General features: G+C 58.3%; 1 protein-coding gene across 1 annotated transcript in view; it reads right to left on the reverse strand.

The window, feature by feature from the left end:
- CACNG4 (calcium voltage-gated channel auxiliary subunit gamma 4) overlaps positions 1 to 17,170 on the reverse strand; it is a 62,832-nt gene that overhangs the window by 3,458 nt on the left and 42,204 nt on the right. The window contains exons 2-3 of the mRNA XM_024760794.1: positions 8,540 to 8,623; positions 3,734 to 3,886 (exon numbers count right to left, since the gene is read on the reverse strand). Of these exons, the coding sequence (XP_024616562.1) occupies positions 3,734 to 3,886; positions 8,540 to 8,623 (237 nt within the window). The remainder of the gene's footprint in view (positions 1 to 3,733; positions 3,887 to 8,539; positions 8,624 to 17,170) is intronic.

Below are 17,170 nucleotides of genomic sequence, written 5' to 3' on the forward strand. Positions count from 1 at the left end.
AAGGCAGGTGGTGGAGCAGGGGGCAGATGGGTGGGGCAGGGGATGGTGGCCACTCCCCTTTTTGGTGGGTATGTCTTTGTTCTGGTTGCTAATTTTAAGTAAAAGTAGTTGATTTTGAATGGGTAATAAAGTACAGAGTTTGGGTGAGTATATAATAAAACACAGGCTCTTACTACCCAGTTCCCCTCCTCAGGCAGCTACTGTTATCTTCTCTCGTATATCCTTCTCATATCCACATCCAGTCTCTCTCCCTCCCTCCATCTCTCTCTCTCTCTCTCTCTTCCATTTTTTTCTTTGCACAATACTCTTTGGCCCCTTGCCTTTTCACTCAACTGTCTCCACCCGAGAGACAGTTCCCTATCAGGACAGGAAGAGCTGTCTCTGTCTTTCTAACTGCTCATGGCACCAACACCGCCGCAGGGGCATCTACCCAGGCCTCTGCTCTGGACACGCAGGTGGCTTCCAGCCCTCGGCTATGAGACAGCCTTACGTCTACATCATTCCACACACACGTGAGTAAAAATGTGATGAATTCCTAGAAGTGAACCTGCTGCCTCACTGGGTGTGTGCATTTACAAACAAACTTTTATTTGGGGGTAATTTTAGATTTATTGAAAAGGTGTGAAGTCAGTACAGAGAAAGCCCCTTTCCAACTCCCCGTTCCGTTTTCCCCCATTAACTTCCTATGTTACCATGTACATTTGTTACAACCAGGAAGCCCACCTGGTGTGCTACTATCCATTTACCTTCCAGACTTTCCTCGGATCTCACTGGGGTCTCCACTAATGTCCTTTTTCTGTCCCACGATCTCGAGTTGTGCGTAGTTGTGTTTGAATTCAGAGTCCCAGCTCAAGCACCCTCCATAGCGGCACAAAATGTCTCATCAGCCTATAATTCATTTGCCAGTCTGGGAGGCGAAACCCACTACTGTGTTTGTGTGATTTTCTCTCGTTATAAGTGAGGTTGAGCAGAGCCGAGCTGCCTGGGTTTGAATCCGGGTTCTACCAACTCTCATCTCTGGAACTTTATGCAAATTACTTATGTCTCAGGGTCCTCACATGCAAACTGGGAATGCCAGTGGCACGCACTACACTGGGTGGGTGTGTGGATTCAACGAGCTAATGCATACAAAGCACTGCGCCCAGCACACCGAGAGCATGCTTTGAGTTCTATTACAGTCTATTGTGTTTTATCGTAATGTGTCGTATCATCTATGCCCTGCCCGGGTCCTCTGTCCATCTTCCTACTGCACCAATCCCAGCGTGGATGGGTTAGAGTATTTCCTGCTAAGGGCTCAGCGATCCAGCTGTAGGTCTGGACTCCTCACCCCTTCCGCTGTGCTCCCCCCACTGACACGGGTTTTCACAATCACGGTTTGCTTCCTTCCGCCCCTCCTCCCCTGCCTGCTGGCTTTGTCTCTCCTTCCCCTATTCTGCACAAGCCATAAGAATGTAAATCACACCCCAACTGATTCCACGTTCCCAAAGAAGTTACCGGCGTCCTCTTCTGACTCTCCCAGCTTTGAGACCATACTTCTCCTGAGGCGCCAATCATTTTCCACCTAGAATTATTCACGGCCTGTCTCACCTCACTGCCGGGCCCTGCTCGTGACTCTGGGTCTGTGCTGCCTTGGCCCACGATCAGGGCTCCTTGATCCGGGGAATAAACGGGGACCAACGAACAGCCCCTGCTTGCCTGCATGGCCATTGTGTTTCCTCACGGCCACGTCCTCTCCTCTGTGGCTAGACCTGTGCTTTCAGCTGAGTGTCTCTGCGCCCCGGGCTCCACAGCCCCTCTGGAGACCCAGGGCATCTGGAGATGCCTTTGAGAAGGTTCCTCCGGGGGGAGCAGGCAGTGCAGGGGGCAGCGCGCTTTAGGGGCTGACAGCCCTGGGCTCAGCCTGTCGTTGCCGCCGGGTGACTTCAGGGAAACCGCCTGGGCCACGTGACCACCTCCTCAGGAGCTCGGGTGATGGGGGTGCACTCGTGCAGCATTGGCACTGGTGTTAGTGGAAGTCTTCTTTCCTTCCTCGGGAAAGGAAAGGGGACAGGATTCAAACGCCACAGCAGGGTTCAAGTCCACACCCTGAGCAATCTGCCTGCTTGGAGGAGAGAGAATGGCGTGTGTCCCTGTCTTCCTGCCTTGCCCCCGTTCTGCGCTAAGGTGAGGAGAAGGGACAGGACAGGGACCTGGCCAGGAAGGAGCATCCTGCTTCTTCCTAAGGAGATCCTCCTTTCCAGCACACGCTCACACGCTCACACACACACACGCTCACACACACTCACAGTCACGCACACACTCTCTCACACGCACACACACTCACACACACACACACACACACTCCTCACTCACATACATCCCCCACAGATGCACACACACATATATTTACTGCACTGGAAGGAGACAAAGACTGAAGTGGGGCGGGAGAACAAGAGCAAGAATGGCAGCCAGGAGCCCTGAGATTCTGAGTCCGTCCCTGAGTGGCTGTGGCCCGCAGTTCCGCGATGCAAACGGCAGTCACCTTCCTTCTCCAAGAGGAGCCATGAGAAGAGATGGGGATGAGATGACCTCTGGGGACTTACGTGGGCCACGCACCTCGCAGGCCCCTTCCTGGGCCAGTGAAGGAAGCCCGGCCCGGTGACTGGGAGCCTCACTGTCACCCTCACGGTGCCAGTGGGCTGATTCAGGGTTCAGAGACCAGGCACAGGGACCCTCGCTCCACTCAGCCTCACAGGTCCGGTGTGAGAAAAAGGCTCTTTGAAAGCGAGAACGCCGTTAGGACCGTGCAAGGAGCTTTGATGACAATTCAGGAAAGGGCTGCGGGCGGAGCTCTGTGACACTTCTCACGCGGATTTACTGGAACGAGGCCTGGGAAGTCAGCTGCTCCAGCCCTGCTGCACCGTCATCTCCATCCCGCCGGGCTGCCCGGAGTCTTGAGGACACCACTGGCCGAGCTTTGCCCCTCAGACGCCCCGCCAAGCCCCCAGCTCCAGCGACTCAGGCCACTGGATTCTCCCCTGGACCAGGCGTGAGCACTGACCCCCCTCCGGCCTGCAGCGCGCTGTCCGCGGCTAGGCTCAGAGGAGCGACCATTTTAGGCCATTTCGGACCCACTGGGCAGGGAGTGGGTTGCTCTCACCCACAGCTCTGGGGGGCGCAGAGGTGCTGTTGCCCGTCTCGGAGCCGGGAGACTCGGACAGTCAGGGTGGGCAGGTGGGGCTCCGCCCCGCGCCCCCCTCGCTCACTCCGCCCCAGGCACGCTGGGCTCCTGCCCCCTTGCCGGCCCTGTGCGTCTCCCCTTGTCTTCACCGGCTCAACTCCTTCAGGCCTTGGCTTCTGAGCGTCCCTCTGAGGCCCGCCCCGACCCCCAACTCTGCCAGGCTCCCCAGGAGGGGCTTGTAAGGCACCAGCGCTGCCCCTGTGGCCTTCTGCACACCTGGACTAGTTATTCTTATTTTTAATTGAGGTGAAATTCCCGTAACGTAAAACTAACCCTTTAAAGCGCACAATTTAGTGGCATTCAGTTCACGGTGTTGTGCAACCACCCCCTCTGCTCGTTCCAGAACATTCTCATCGCCCAGAAGGAGACCCCATACCTGTTAAGCAGCTGCTCCCCACTCCCTGCCCGGCGCCCCACACTTTGGACCTGCGTCACCCACGGCGATGTTATGACCTGCCCCCCGTCATCCCCACCGCACGCCGCAGACGAGGCTCTGTGCAGCGGGGACCAGAGCGGACGGCTCACCTGCAGCCACAAAGAGGATGCCGGCGCTGAGGACGATGTTGTTCTTGCGGCTGTGGAGTCTCCCGGCGCCAAGGCAGAGCCCGCCGAGCAGCAGGAGGGCGGCGCTGAGGATGGGGAAGGCGCTGGAGGCGCGCACGAGGCCTGGCCGGCGGGAGACACAGAGAGGGCCGTGGGGCTGGCCATCCTCCCGGCCCGGCCATGGGCGTCGGCCCCGAGGCTCTCAAGGCCCTTCCGCTGACTTTGAAGATTCCCATCCCGCCCTGGAGACCCCAGGTGGGTAGGGAGCTGGGGGGGGCGGGCAGGGTGGAGGCCACCAAGTGATGGCCCCGGCCTGCTGGTCACTCCCCCTGGATGCCACGTGGCCTGGAATCACATCTGCCCTCGTCTCAGACTCTCCCTGGATGTGGGCCCCACTTCTGCCAGCGGAGATCCCCTCAGCGCCACCAGGGAGGCCACAGCAACAGGCACGAAAACACTGTCAGACGGCCCGTCACAGCTCGTGGACATTGTCTCCGTGAAGCCTCCGGGATGCTGGAGAGTGGATCCGGATGGGCGGCCGAGGGCACGGGCTTTGCCTTCGGCGGGCCCGGGTACCCTGCTTTGTGACACGCTGGCTGTGTGGCCTTGGCCAAGGTGGGGCCTCCCTAACACTGGCTTTCCCTAGTAGTGGGATGCAGTTCATAACAGGCCTACATCCAGGGTGGGTTCTGCACATCTAATAGGCTTATTTAGCAAAGGCCCTGCCCATAGCACACACTCCTTAAGTGACAGCCTTGATCTCCCATCTCCGTCAACACCAGCGTCATCACCCCGGGAAGCTCCGGACCTCGTGAGGTCACCGAGGAGGGGGTGGCTGGACAGGGGAGCATGTCCATGGCCTGCGGGGTCCCACGGAGCTAGATCTGCAGCTGTGCACTGCCCAGCGGGGCAACCAGGGCAGCCAGCTTCAGACCACTTCACTCCCCTCTTTTACAACCTGGGGAGAGTAGTAATACCTACCTGTAGGGGTTGAATTGTGGCCTCCCAAAATCTATGTCCACATTCTAACTGCTGGTACCTATGAGTGTGACCAGGTTTGGAGAAAAGTCTTGCAGCTGTGAGTAAGTTAAGGCTCTTGAGATGACACCGTCCTAGATCACGCTGGGCCCCAAGTCTAGTGACAGGCGCCCTAACATGAACAGGAAGCGACACAGCAGAAGAGCCCATGGGGAGAAGCCACGTGAGGACGGAGGCGGAGGAAAGGATGACACAGCTCAAGACAAAGATGCCGGGGCTGCCAGAGCTGGAAAAGTCGGGAAAGATTCTCTGCTAGAGGCTTTGGAGGGAGCACAGCCCTGGCAACGCCTGAGTGAAGACGTCTGGCCTCCACTCTGTGTGAGGGTACCTTTCTGCTGTTCTAAGCCCCCCAGTTTGTGGTAATTTATTACAGTGGCCTTAAGAAAAGAACACACTACCTGCAAGTGCTGTGATGAGAATCTGACGGAATAAGGTACATCAGGCGCTTTGTAGGGCCCTGGGGGATGCGGGTCCCCCTCCCTGAGCATCTGGCTGGGAGAGGAGGCAGGAGGAAGGGAAGGGGTACGTGAGCAGAACCCCGAGCTTGGCCTCCCAGCCCAGGAGAAATCCCGGCTCCGTGGACCTGGGGGCCGCCAGGGGACAGTGAGCTGGGGGCACCGGCAGGCCCCCCCTCCTGAGCCAGCTGAGCTCGTTTGTGGCCTTTCAGCCTCTGAAGGCAGCATTTGTCTCCCTGCTTGTAAGCCCGCCAGTGTGTGCCCTGCTGCACAGAGAGCGGCTTGTCTGGGGCAGTAAATGAAGCTCTTCTCTCTGCCTCCCCCTCCTTCTCCCTCTGCCTTCTCACAGCCGCAGGTTTCAGGAGGAGGTTTCCTGTGGGCTTTTGAAATGCGCCTCTGATCCGTGCGGGGCCGGCAAAGGGGGACTGGGTCCCCCTCGATACCCTCGTTCTGCAGGTGGGTCAGAGGGGTTGCAGCGAGGGAAGCCTGGAGCCTCTAACATCTCCGAGTTCGGGCCTGGCCCAGAGCCGTCCATCCTGCCCGCGTAAGTCACGTGAGCACTGTCCTTTGCCACGTGGGCTCACCTGGAGCTCTAGACGTGCAGGCACCAACCGCGGTGCAGGCTGGGTCTTGCACAGAGCGGGGCCGATGTCCAGCCCACGTCCCTGTGGCTACATCGAGCCCTGGCAAGGATCTGTGTTTTTGCCCAGAGGGCGGGCATCTCCTCCTCACTCGCCCTCAGGCTCACCGTGGGCTCTCAGCAGCCCTGACACCAGCACTCTGGGGTAAGCACAGAAACCATGCGCCCAACCCGAAATGCGGAGCCTGGAGAAGGGGCACCAGGCCCAGGGCAAGAGGGACGGGAAGCCCCGAGGCCAGCGGGCTCAACAGAGAGAAACGGCAGGGAATCAGGGAAACTCAGGCCGGATGGCCGTGGCGACCGCGGCCTTGTTCTGTCCTGGAATGTTGCCCACTCCCTCTGGCTCCCAGCTCACAGGCACCTGCACTCTGGGGCTCAATTTCAGGGCCGATTCTCGCTGTTTCTGCAGCCCCCGAGGTGAAAACCACTTCCCTGATGGAGAGTCAGCTCTGCCCTCCCCACCAGCAGCCGAGATCACAGGCCCCAAAGCCATCACCCCTTCTCTTCCTTGGGCTCCTGAGTGAACCCCGCTGGCTCCCCACGGTGCACAAATGAGGAAACATTTCCTTCCCAGATGAGCTTTGACGGCTGCCCCGGGGCAGCGCTGGTGGGTTGAGGACAGCAGAGCCTGAAGCTGGGTTGCTGACCGTGCAGCACAGGCTCGGTGTGCCCCTCCCGGGGCACCTCTCTCCGTCCTGCTCTGGGCCCTGGGAGGCTGACGCCAGGGACCGGGTCATCGGGGTCCCTGGACTCCAGCTTTGGGAGGAGAGTGCAGGGGAGACGGTTATTCCCCTGGCTTCCTTCCTGCAAATGAGGACGAGGTAAGGTGGCTGCGCTCTGTCATAAAGGCCACAGCCCTGCCGGGAGGCCTGTCCTTACAGCTTCCCTGGTGCAAGCGTCCATACCTGCCTCTCCCACCTGTTCAGGCCGAGGGCTGTAAGGGGTCCTTCTGTTGCTAGCCGCGGTGTGTTCACCGCCCCTTGTAAGTTTCCCTCAGCCCCGCCCACAGCTCTGTAATTAGTCCTCCACTAAATGCCCTTCCTTCATCCCATCGGAGCGTCCCCTCTGCTTCCTGCTGGGACCCCAGGAAGCCGCATCGTCTGACCTCTGGGCTGATGTGCCATGAGGCCCATCCAGAAAGAGATCCCAGCACTCTGGGGACCATGAAGGGGAAGGGCAAGGGAGTAAAGAGGCAGAGCCCACGCCGATTAACCTTAGGCAAGTTCATGTGGGAAGTGGGGAGGGAATGGCGTGTTTCTCCAGGAGCTGCTTCCGCACAGTCCCAAGGTGGCCAGGTTAGCAAATCTGCCCTCAGAGCCTCAGGGACCATCTGACTGCCCTGGGCCGGCAAACAAGGGGAAGTCCTGTGTCAGGGCTGGCTTTCACCAGCAGCCGCCCCAGATGGCTGTGCAGGCCACGCACCATGCAACTCACAGAGTGTAATGTATACGCTAGTCTATGCAAATGACATCCCTTGAGTTGTGCAGTGTGCAACCTGCACAACCATCTGTGGCGGCCCTATGGACTATCATTTGCTGGGTTCAGTGGTGGCCCGCAGAAAGCAGAGAGTACAGGCGTGAGGAAGGGGAGAAGGTGAGGGAGGAGGGATGGGAGGCAGATCTGGCTACATTATTCCAGGTTCCGGGCCTGACGCTGCCCCAGGCTGCAGGGGAACCGCACGCTGTTCTATTTCACTAGATGACTCAGAACCAAAATCCTTTCTCTTAGAAAAGAACGATCCATAAGCAGGTGCAGAGTGAAGCGTGCTCCCTCTGACACACTGGTATCGATTCTCCATAAATGAAGCTGGCCTGAGCCCCTAGGGGAGCCGCTGGGAGCAGCTCTGCCTGCGTCTTGGCTAATGCAAAAGGGGAAAATGACTTCAAAACGGTGCCGTTTTTTCCATTTCCAGGTTCCTCCCCAGGCTGAGGCTCCATCCTTTCTCCCAGGGAGGTGCCCACGGACGAGATCTGGATTTAGGGTGTGGGACGGGGTTTGTCCTTTGAGTTCCGGGTTCCAGTCCGGGGGCCAGCCCCACTGCAGGACCCGGGCAGGGGCAGCTCATGGGCTCTACCAGTCTGTGCCGGAGACACTCAGGGCCACATACCCAAGGCTGGTCCCACCACTGTCCTCACGTTCTCCCACAGGCTGCCTGGCACCCAATGGCTGTTTCAGCGCGTGACTTAATCTGATTTTTCAAGACTAGAATGCTGGGTGGGGGTGGGGAGGGTGGGCAGGTCCAGGGCTGGCCGGGCCGTGTGCTTGGGGTGGCACAGCCCCCAGGATGCCGGGCCCTGGCAAACCTACATCCTGACCTCTGGACCGGACACAGCAATCAGTTCCTCTGAAGACAGCGGCCCTGGGAAGCAGGGATTCCCCCACCCTGCTCCATCTTCCCGGGCCGCACCCGGGCGTGGTCCTATCAGCCAAGCAACTCCCCCGGGACACCCAGCACGTCATGGCAACCTTGAACGACACTCCATCCTCCGAACTAACGATTCGGAATCAGAAAGGGAGTGAGGGCAGCACCCGGGGACCAGCCCCCTCCACCCCCACAGGGCCCACCTTCCTCCCCCGCAGCTGGCTGCCCACCACCGGCCCCCGCTCCACCCACAGAGGAAGCGAAGGACCCTCGGCACTCACGCAGGAGGTACTCGGAGCTGTCGTGGTCGTAACCGTTGTCCTCTGGGAAGTGGTTGATGCGGAAGCAGTGCCCTTTATAGACCCCTGCAGGGAGCGAGGGGAAGAACGGTGTAAATGTTCCGTGGGCTCCACGTCCTTTCTCCCCAGACTCGCTGGCCGGGTGTGCCTGGCTCTGGGCGTGGAGGGCGCAGAAAGGCCGCTCCGATGGGCATGGGGCACAGAGAAGGACCGCCCAGCGGGGGACGCGCCCCAGGCTGACCGCGTCATTACGGTCCACGTCTGGACACCCGCGAGAGGGAGGGGCACCAGGACACAGGGACAAGAGGCCTCAAGCAAAGCATCCTGGGCCAGCAGGGACCAAGGGGACTGCGGAGCCAAGGCTTGAAAGGTGACAAAGACCTTCCCAGCGGGATGGGGGAGGAGCCAGCCAGGCAGAGGCGGGGCTGTGAAGAGGCAGGGCTGGGCCCGGCGGTGTGTCTGGGGAGGGTGGGAAGTCCAGTGCAGCCAGAGGTGAGAAGGACACGTGCAGGGAGAGGGGCTGTGGGCCAGGATGAGATCCGCCGCCCACCTCCCTGCAGCAGTGTCTGTCTGTCTGTCTGTTTTCCCCTCCCTCGAGCACACAGTTACGGTGAATCCCTCCTACGTTACAGGCCGAATCTGCACACGGTCGGTCGGCAACGTGACTGTAATCCCTTCACTCGGTGTGATAGAAGGAAGAGAAACTCCCGGAAAGGCCCAGACCCTCTCCTGCCTGGTCTCCCTCCCCGCTCGGAGAAGTGGCCTTCGCAGGACACCCTGAGTAGTTTCGTGATGGCAGGAGGACCGCCCAGCCCTCCCTTCTGGAATCTTCTGCCAGCTCTCCCAGCGCCTGCTCCCCTGCAGTGTGGGCGTGTGCAGTGCAGAAGCAGACGCAGGTCGGGGGACACAGGGTGCCGGGCTCTGTCCTGCCAGCCCCCCGCACGCCCAGGCCGGGCCCCTGGCCCTACAAGGAGCTCCTCCTGGCCCCCACACGGGCCCGCCTTCTTTCAACTGGAGGCCGTTCTCGTTTTGCAGCTGCTGCTGAGCGGCTCGCTGACCCTCCCACGTCCCGGCCAGACCTCCTGGTCGGGCGCACGGTGCAGGCAGCAGTGTCCGCGCCAGGCCAGCCTCCGTCCCCGTCCTTTCCATGGAGAAGGGCCTCGACGAGCTTGAGGGCACCTTCAGCGCCTCCCATTTACCAGTCAGCTGCCCCCCAACCTCCCCTCAGCTAGGCCCATGAGCTGCTGCCTTCAGAGAGCTCAGGGGCTGGTCTCCAGGCCACTGCTGGGCAGGCTGGGTTTGGTCAGGGACAGTGGGGGACAGTCTGAAGGTGTCAGAGGTGGCGCCTTGAGTGGGGTACGCTTCCACAGTGTCGTCTGAGCCGGGTCAAGCGTGAGCGTTTTAGCTACCTGCCTCAGTCTCCTGCTCTGGAGAATGGGGACAACCACAGGCCTCATCTAGGGATCTCAGGAGAGTCATGTGAGACGATACTGAAAGGCACTTCGACGATTCTTGGCCTGCGCTGATGGCTCAGGGGAGATTTGCTGCTTTGGGACCCAGACATCACCCACCCTTTGCTCCGTGGCTCTTACTCTTTGGTGGAGAGCCATGAGTACCTGTGAGCGAGAGGAAGGAGCCCCAGGGCAGGCCGGTGTCAGGGTGGCCAGCGCGGGGCCGCATCCCAGATTCAGGAGTTTCGTGGAATGCCGAGCAAGCATCTTCCAGGCGTGGGTGGGCGAGGTAGGGCCCTCTGCCCTCCTTCCCTCTACCCCTGCATACTTTTGGGGCTACTTTATGGGCCTAAACAAAATCACCAAGTCCCCCACGCTTGTGGGAACAGTCAAACATTAAGAGGCTGAACAAGAAGTAAATAATCTGTCTTCAGAGTTGATTTCCAGGGGTCAACAGTCGGCTGTGCGTCTTCCCACGTGTACACGGGTGTGAGGCTCCCCCTGTTTTTAAAAATTAATCTTTTTACTTGGAGGTAATTGTAGACTCACACGCAGTTGTGAGAAACACTGCAGGGAGATCCCATGTACCTTTCACCCGGTTTCCCCAGTGAGAACATCCCGACCAGGATCCTGACATTCTGCCACCTGGAGGACCCCTCGTGTTGCCCTTTCATAGCCACACCCACCTCGTCCCGGTCCCCAGGCTCTGACCCCGACGCAGGGCAACCACTAAGATGATCTCCTTTTGCACAGTTTTGTCATTTCCAGAAGGTTCTATAAATGGAATCTTACAGCGTGTGACCTGTCGGGCCTGGCTCTCTCACTCAGCGTAATTCTCTCGAGATTCACCGAGTTGTGGTATCGATAGTTTGCTCCTTTTGACTGCTGAGCGATATTCCACGGCACGGATGTACTACAGCTCATGACAGCTGGGTTTGCGCCCAGCTATTGCACCTGTGGTTTCCAGCTATTTCCAATAACGCTGCTATGAACAGGTTTGGGGATGAACCTAACTCTTCATTTCTCTGGGCTAAATGCCCAGGAGAGTAATTGCTGGGTGACGTGACAGCTGCGTGTTTGTTATAAGGGACAGCCAAGCTGGTTTCCAGGATGGTTATATCCCTTATTTTGCAAAAGGAATAATACAACACACTTTACCTTGCAAACTACTTTTTTCATGTAATAATGTATACACACTTCTCCAGGTCAATACCTATAGATTTTAAAAACTTGTTTGTTTTTAATAAAAAAAATAATAAGTTGATACTAATCCAAAAGTTGCTGACAGCCTTAGAAGGCAATAGCACAGGGACCAGGGCAGTGAAGGCAACAGCACGGGGACCGGGGCAGTGAAGCTTTTGCTGCACCACTGATGATACTAAAACGATGCTTCGCCAGGAAACCGCATATTTACATATTCGATCGGAAAAGAAAGCAGGTTCTGAAACTAGCTTGCATGTAGACACGTTAGTTCCAAATGCCCTTTCAATGTATTTTGCGAACCTCCACTCTGCATTTAGGGTGATAGTTTCTATTTGATAGAAACTGTAAATAGGGATCACACTGCCCAACATATTAACAGACTTCCTGACACATTCTTTTCAGTGGCTGCGTAACGATGCGTAGTCCAACTCTATGATAGGAAGAGACATTTCCCTTTCTTGGGGCCGTGTGTACACACGACGGATCCTGCCGCAGGGCGTTCTGCTCCGAGCGTGCTGACAGCGCGCTCTCCCGCGTCCCCCCCGCCCCTCCTCTCCTCTCCTAACTTCTCTCCACTCCTTCTCCACACCAAGCTCCTGTGCACAGACTGAAGGAACAAGCATTGCCTTGAGTTAAACTGTGTCCCCCCCTGCACACACCCCCTGCAACCCCCCCCAGAAAACTCATGTTGGAGTCCTGACCCCTGGTCCCTGTGAATGGGACCTCATTTGGAAACAGGATCTTGAAGATGGAATCAAGTTAAGATGAGGCCACACTAACTTAGGGTGGCCCTAAATCCAATGACTGGTGTCCCTATAGGAAGACGGAAACCTGGACTCAAGGGAAACGGCCGTGTGAAGACAGAGGCAGAGGTTGGAGTGATGCGTCTACACGCCGGGGGATGGCAGGGATCGCGGGCAACCAGCCAGAGCTAGGAAAAGGCAAGGAAGGAACAACGTACCCAGAGTCTCAGAGAGGGCAGGGCCCTGCCGACACCCTGCTTGCGGACTTCGGGCCTCCAGAACTGTGCAACAACCGTATTCTGTTGTTCCAAACCACCTGGTTCGTGATGGTCTGTTCCAGCAGCCCCAGGACGCTGACACAGGAGCGCTGCTGTGTGAGAGGAAATGCAACACGCCTCGTTCGCTCACTGGGGGCCAGCCTTGCAGGAAGGCAAACAGATGTGCTGGCCCTTCCTGCTCCTCTGTCAGCGGCAGGGGCCCACACGCAATGTTTGGGAAGCTGCGTGTACTGCATCCGCAGAAGCATCTTCCTGTTGCAACGAGACACGTGCAGTCTCTCAGGCTCACGCTTCCAAAGCCCCTGGAGCAGGTTCCCCACCAGGGACTCGAATCCTCTCCCTGTCCCCTCCAGCTAGCGACAGGGACCTCGCCACCTCCCAAGGCATATTCTGTTTCCAAACAGCTTTAACTTCAAGTTCCTGAGAGGTTGTCCGCCTCCACAAAACCCTATCCACGGGTATTACTTATAATCCCTGGGAATAAAAGAACCCATCCTCTGTCGTGCGTCAACCCTTCAAGCCACTGAAGAGAGGAACTGTATCCAACAGGATGAAGGACAAGCTAGTTTTCCAGCCATCCAGGGTTTGCACAAAAAGGGAGGCCCAAGGTCGAGGACGAGAGGAGGCTGGCAAGTTGCCAACAGTCGGGACCAGACGCGTCCCCGGCCCCAGTCTGAACAAGTGGGGTCTGCGGAGGAGTGGGGCACCTCGAGTAGAGAACGTGGGTATGTCCCCTAAATGAGCATCCTCTCTAGGTCAACTATCCCCATTTACTTTACTTATTTATTTATTTATTTATTGCAGTACGCGGGCCTCTCACTGTTGAGGCCTCTCCCGTTGCAGAGCACAGGCTCCGGACGCGCAGGCTCAGCGGCCATGGCTCACGGGCCCAGCCGCCCCGCGGCACGTGGGATCCTCCCGGACCGGGGCACGAACCCGTGTCCCCTGCATCGGCAGGGGGGCTCCCAACCTCTGCGCCACCAGGGAAGGCCTCCCCATTTACTTCAGCCGTTTCTTTATTGATGCTTCCAAGACCCTTGTCCAGCCCCGTCCCCTGCCCTGGGTCCGCCTAGGAGCACAGCCCTGCCTCTCCTCTTCTCGGGATCCTGTGCTTCTGTTCTCGGGACCTGCTCTTGCTGGACTCAGCCTCCCAGGATTTTTTCATGAGAGCGGCCTCACCTCCCCCAACCTGTTTTTGTCGAGTGGAGTGTTTAGTCCGAAGGACTTCACATCTATCCCTGTCAAATTTAATTTTGTGAGTGTTGGCCTCAAGGCATTTAATAGGGGAGAAAATTAATGGCTGATGTGAGCAGTAAGAGAGAGCGCCATTTCCAATCCATCGCACACGTGCTCTCTCGGTAACTGGGCCACTTGCTGCGTTATCTGCTAAGTGATGAGCTTCGTTGGCTAATTGTGAGATCCCAGGTGGACCACACCGCGGGAATACCGCAGCGCTCCCGGGGTCGTGGCCTGTGCTCCCGGGGACACGGCGGTCCTCTCCCTTTGCGAGTCAGGGAACCACTGTGTGAAGAGGCTTCTTGAGACACATAGCCCCAGACGCGTTACTTCTTCATCTGTTAAAGCTCGGGAACTGGGTCCAAAGGAGTCCCTCCTGCCCTAAGATTCTAGGACCATTTTGTGTGCAGATGTTAACATATCCATTCAACTACATACATCATACTAGAGGTATTTCTCTAAGCCTAGGAAGCATCTGGAAAGAAATATCCTAAAAGGTGTCCACTGTTTCATTTCTCTGTGAATTCAGATTTTCCTCTTTACATTTTCTCTGTAATTTCTAAATTTTCTACAGTGTCTGAAAATGAACCAATGAGGTTTATCGAAAGAAAGAAAAGAAACCGGATCTTTGACTCCAGGGAAAACGTGGCGCTGTGTCTGAAGTGACCGCAGGGCTGCCCAGTTGTGGAGGCTGGTGAGTGGCGGGTGACCCGTCAGGGGGACATGTGTGTGGGTGACCTTTGGCCCCCGTGGGTGAATATCCCCACTGCTTGCCTCTGGGCAGTGATGGTCGTGCCCTGGGGTTACGCCCTGGTAGACCGCGAGGGTGACCGACCCCCAGGACTCAGGCGGTGACGGGCATGTAGGACTTTCAGTGCTAAACCCAGGAAAGTCGTAGGCAAACCGGGACGAGCTGGTTACCCTGCGAGTCATTTCAGGGTGTGACATAAGCCTCCATAACAGGCCACCTCAGAGGTCGGTCGCCATCAGGGGAGCGCTGGAGCAAAGGATGTTAGACGGTGACTTGCTAATAATGGTGTCTTTGTGTAATCCCTTACGGCGGCTGGCAGAGCACTTCCACAGGCACGACCTCGCCTGTTCCTCACAGACGCTGAAGCAGCGCTGGCCCCGGCTGAGCGTGCATGGGCCCCCTGGGGCCCACCCCTCACGTCTCTGCCCGCCTTTACTCCAGCCCCTCAGAGCAGCAACCAGCTCCCTGGGGTGTCGCCTGCCGGAACCTCGATTCAGCCGCTCCAGTTGCTTCTTCCTTTTTGGCCCGCGGCACTGGGTAGGTCGCCCGGGGGCAACTGCACACACACTCACTCGCTTGTGGAGCTGGAGGTTTGGGGGGTGAGGGCCCCCCGGCCCCGGGGTGACCTTGGTGCAGGAGGATGGCGGCCGGTGGATAGGTGTTCCCATTCTACCTGCTTCTGGGGGTGGGTCCCAATAGGACCAAACCAGTGGTGGTCAGCTCAGGGCTGCCCCTCGCACTGCCTTTCCCTCTACCTGGGTTCCCTCTCCCACCCTCCCACAGGCCCACTCCCCAGGATGGCCACCCGGGACACCCCGCCTGCACACAGGCCCTGGCTTGGGCTTAGATGAAAGCTGGCCCATCAGCCCATCTCATCTTTGTAAAAACACACCTTTGAAGATGCAAGAAAGAGGCGTAGAGATGTCACAAGCCCTGCTTTCCCAAGCCCCGGGGCAGAGGCCCAGCTCTGAGCACTAGGCCCTACCTTAGGCCGTAAAGGAGACGTCTCTGCCTCATCTTAGAGAAGAGGAGGCTCGGAGCGCCCATGGCAGAGCAGCTGCTGGAATCCGGCTCCTGACGTCTCACCACGTGTTCTTCCCAAGCGCCCGATTCCTTCCAGGAATCCTCGCGAGTGCCACAAAGGGCTCTGATGCAGTGTGGGTCCTCCCCAGACACATCAGGGAGTGAAGCCAGGTAACAACCGCGAGTGCTGGGTTAGCTTTAAGGCAACCGCTTCCCCGACAGTGAAGCAGGAGGCAACTGGCGTCCCCAGACTTTGGAAGAGGCAGCTCTGGGCGGCAGGGCGGGCGGAGGCCTGGTCGGCAAGGCCCCTTGGGCTCCAGGACGGGTGAACGAACATGAGTCGAGTTGGCCCCCTGTATGGGTTTCCAGCTGTGCCGTTTCAGGGGGAGATACGGTTGGACAGCAGGGGAGGGATGTGAGGCATTTTCGATCCTGGGCTCTTGTCCCGGAGTTGAGGCCGAGCTCAAAGCCGAGGTCGGGGCTCCGGTGTGAGGCCCGCGTCCGGGAACAGGTACTTCTGCAGCATGGGGTGTGGGGAGTGCTCAACTCGTGACCTCAGAACATCCGTGTCATCGCCGGGCAACAGAGGAATGGGAAAGCCCAGACGAGGCCCGGCTGCTGGTGAAGGCCACCCAGACCGGAGAAGGAGGTAAGGGTGAGAACCCCGTGTGGACCAAGCATTCCAGCAGCCTTGCTCGAATCATCTTATGTGTGGGAAAATAATCAAACTACATTAAGTGTTCTAAGTAGCTATCAATTTGGACTTTATAATAATTCGAGGTGGCCGTGCCCTAACTGGTCCAGATCAGGGAGGTCTCACTGGACCCGAGTCAGACTGTCCGTACCAGCTGCAGCCCTGGTCCAAGGCCAGACGGACCAAGTCCGTGTCTCAGGTGGGCCGTGGGAGGAGCTCAGAGCCCGCCTGGGCCTGCACTCCTCCCGTGTTTCCCCAAAGCTGCCCGGCCCCTGACCCTAAGCCCCCGCGGGGACAGCCCGGCAGGCCTGGAGGCCTGTGTGTCTCCAGGAGGGCACAGGCCTTCCAGGAAGGACCCAGGGCTCTGTGGAGGAGGTGGGGGGCTGAGGGGTACGGGGCTGGGCTGACAGGAGAGGAGGGGAAGGGACAGTGTTATCCTCAGGGTAAGAATAACATCAAGAGTTCACTTAGCACCTGTATGGCCAGGCACTTTTTAAGCACCTGACATCTGTTAACTCACTTTGTCTTCATATTAACCCTGTGATGCAGAGACGATTACTGACACCATTTGCTACCAAGTGCCCGAGCCAGGATTCGAACCGGGGCCGCCCGCCCAGCTCCAGAGTCCGGGCCCTGACCCTCCCACACTCGGGAGGCAGAAGGGCATGGCGTGGCCTCAGGGCTACGGGTAGTTCTGATTGGCTGCAGCGTGACTGGGAAACATGGGTCCTCGACACTCTTCATTGTTGGGAAACCTGTTCTTCCAGAGTCTTGGGCTAAGGGCGCTGGCTCAGGTTCGAGGCTGGGTTACCCTGCACTGGAAGTGGCGGTTCTCCAGAGCGGGACCCTCCGGTCGGGGCAGAGGTCAGGGAGAGGTGGAGGAGGGTGCGAGGGCACAGCTCGGCTATGGTGGCAGCTCAGGGTTTTCCAGAGGTGCTGATGTGTACAGAGGGGCGCTACTGGGCTCCGTATACGCAAAAGGGCAGAAGTGGACAGGCAGGCCGGCCTCGTGTTCTGGAACCCTGGGTGGCCTGGCCTGGGGGGACAGCGGCCATGGGGATGCAGCGGCAGAAGAGGCCAGGGTGCGGTGGAGGTCCCGCAGGGAGGCCGTGGAGATGGGACCTAACCGCACAGCCGCCACGAGGGCGACGGGGTGGGAAGGCTTGAGGGGCAGCCTCTCCTGAAGGGAGCTGCCTGGGTGAGGGCGGCAGGCAGGCGCGAGAGGAAAGGGCAG

Source organism: Neophocaena asiaeorientalis, unplaced genomic scaffold, assembly GCF_003031525.2.
Source record: "Neophocaena asiaeorientalis asiaeorientalis breed wild unplaced genomic scaffold, Neophocaena_asiaeorientalis_V1.1 scaffold30, whole genome shotgun sequence".
In the NCBI taxonomy this organism is placed as follows: Eukaryota; Metazoa; Chordata; class Mammalia; order Artiodactyla; family Phocoenidae; genus Neophocaena; species Neophocaena asiaeorientalis.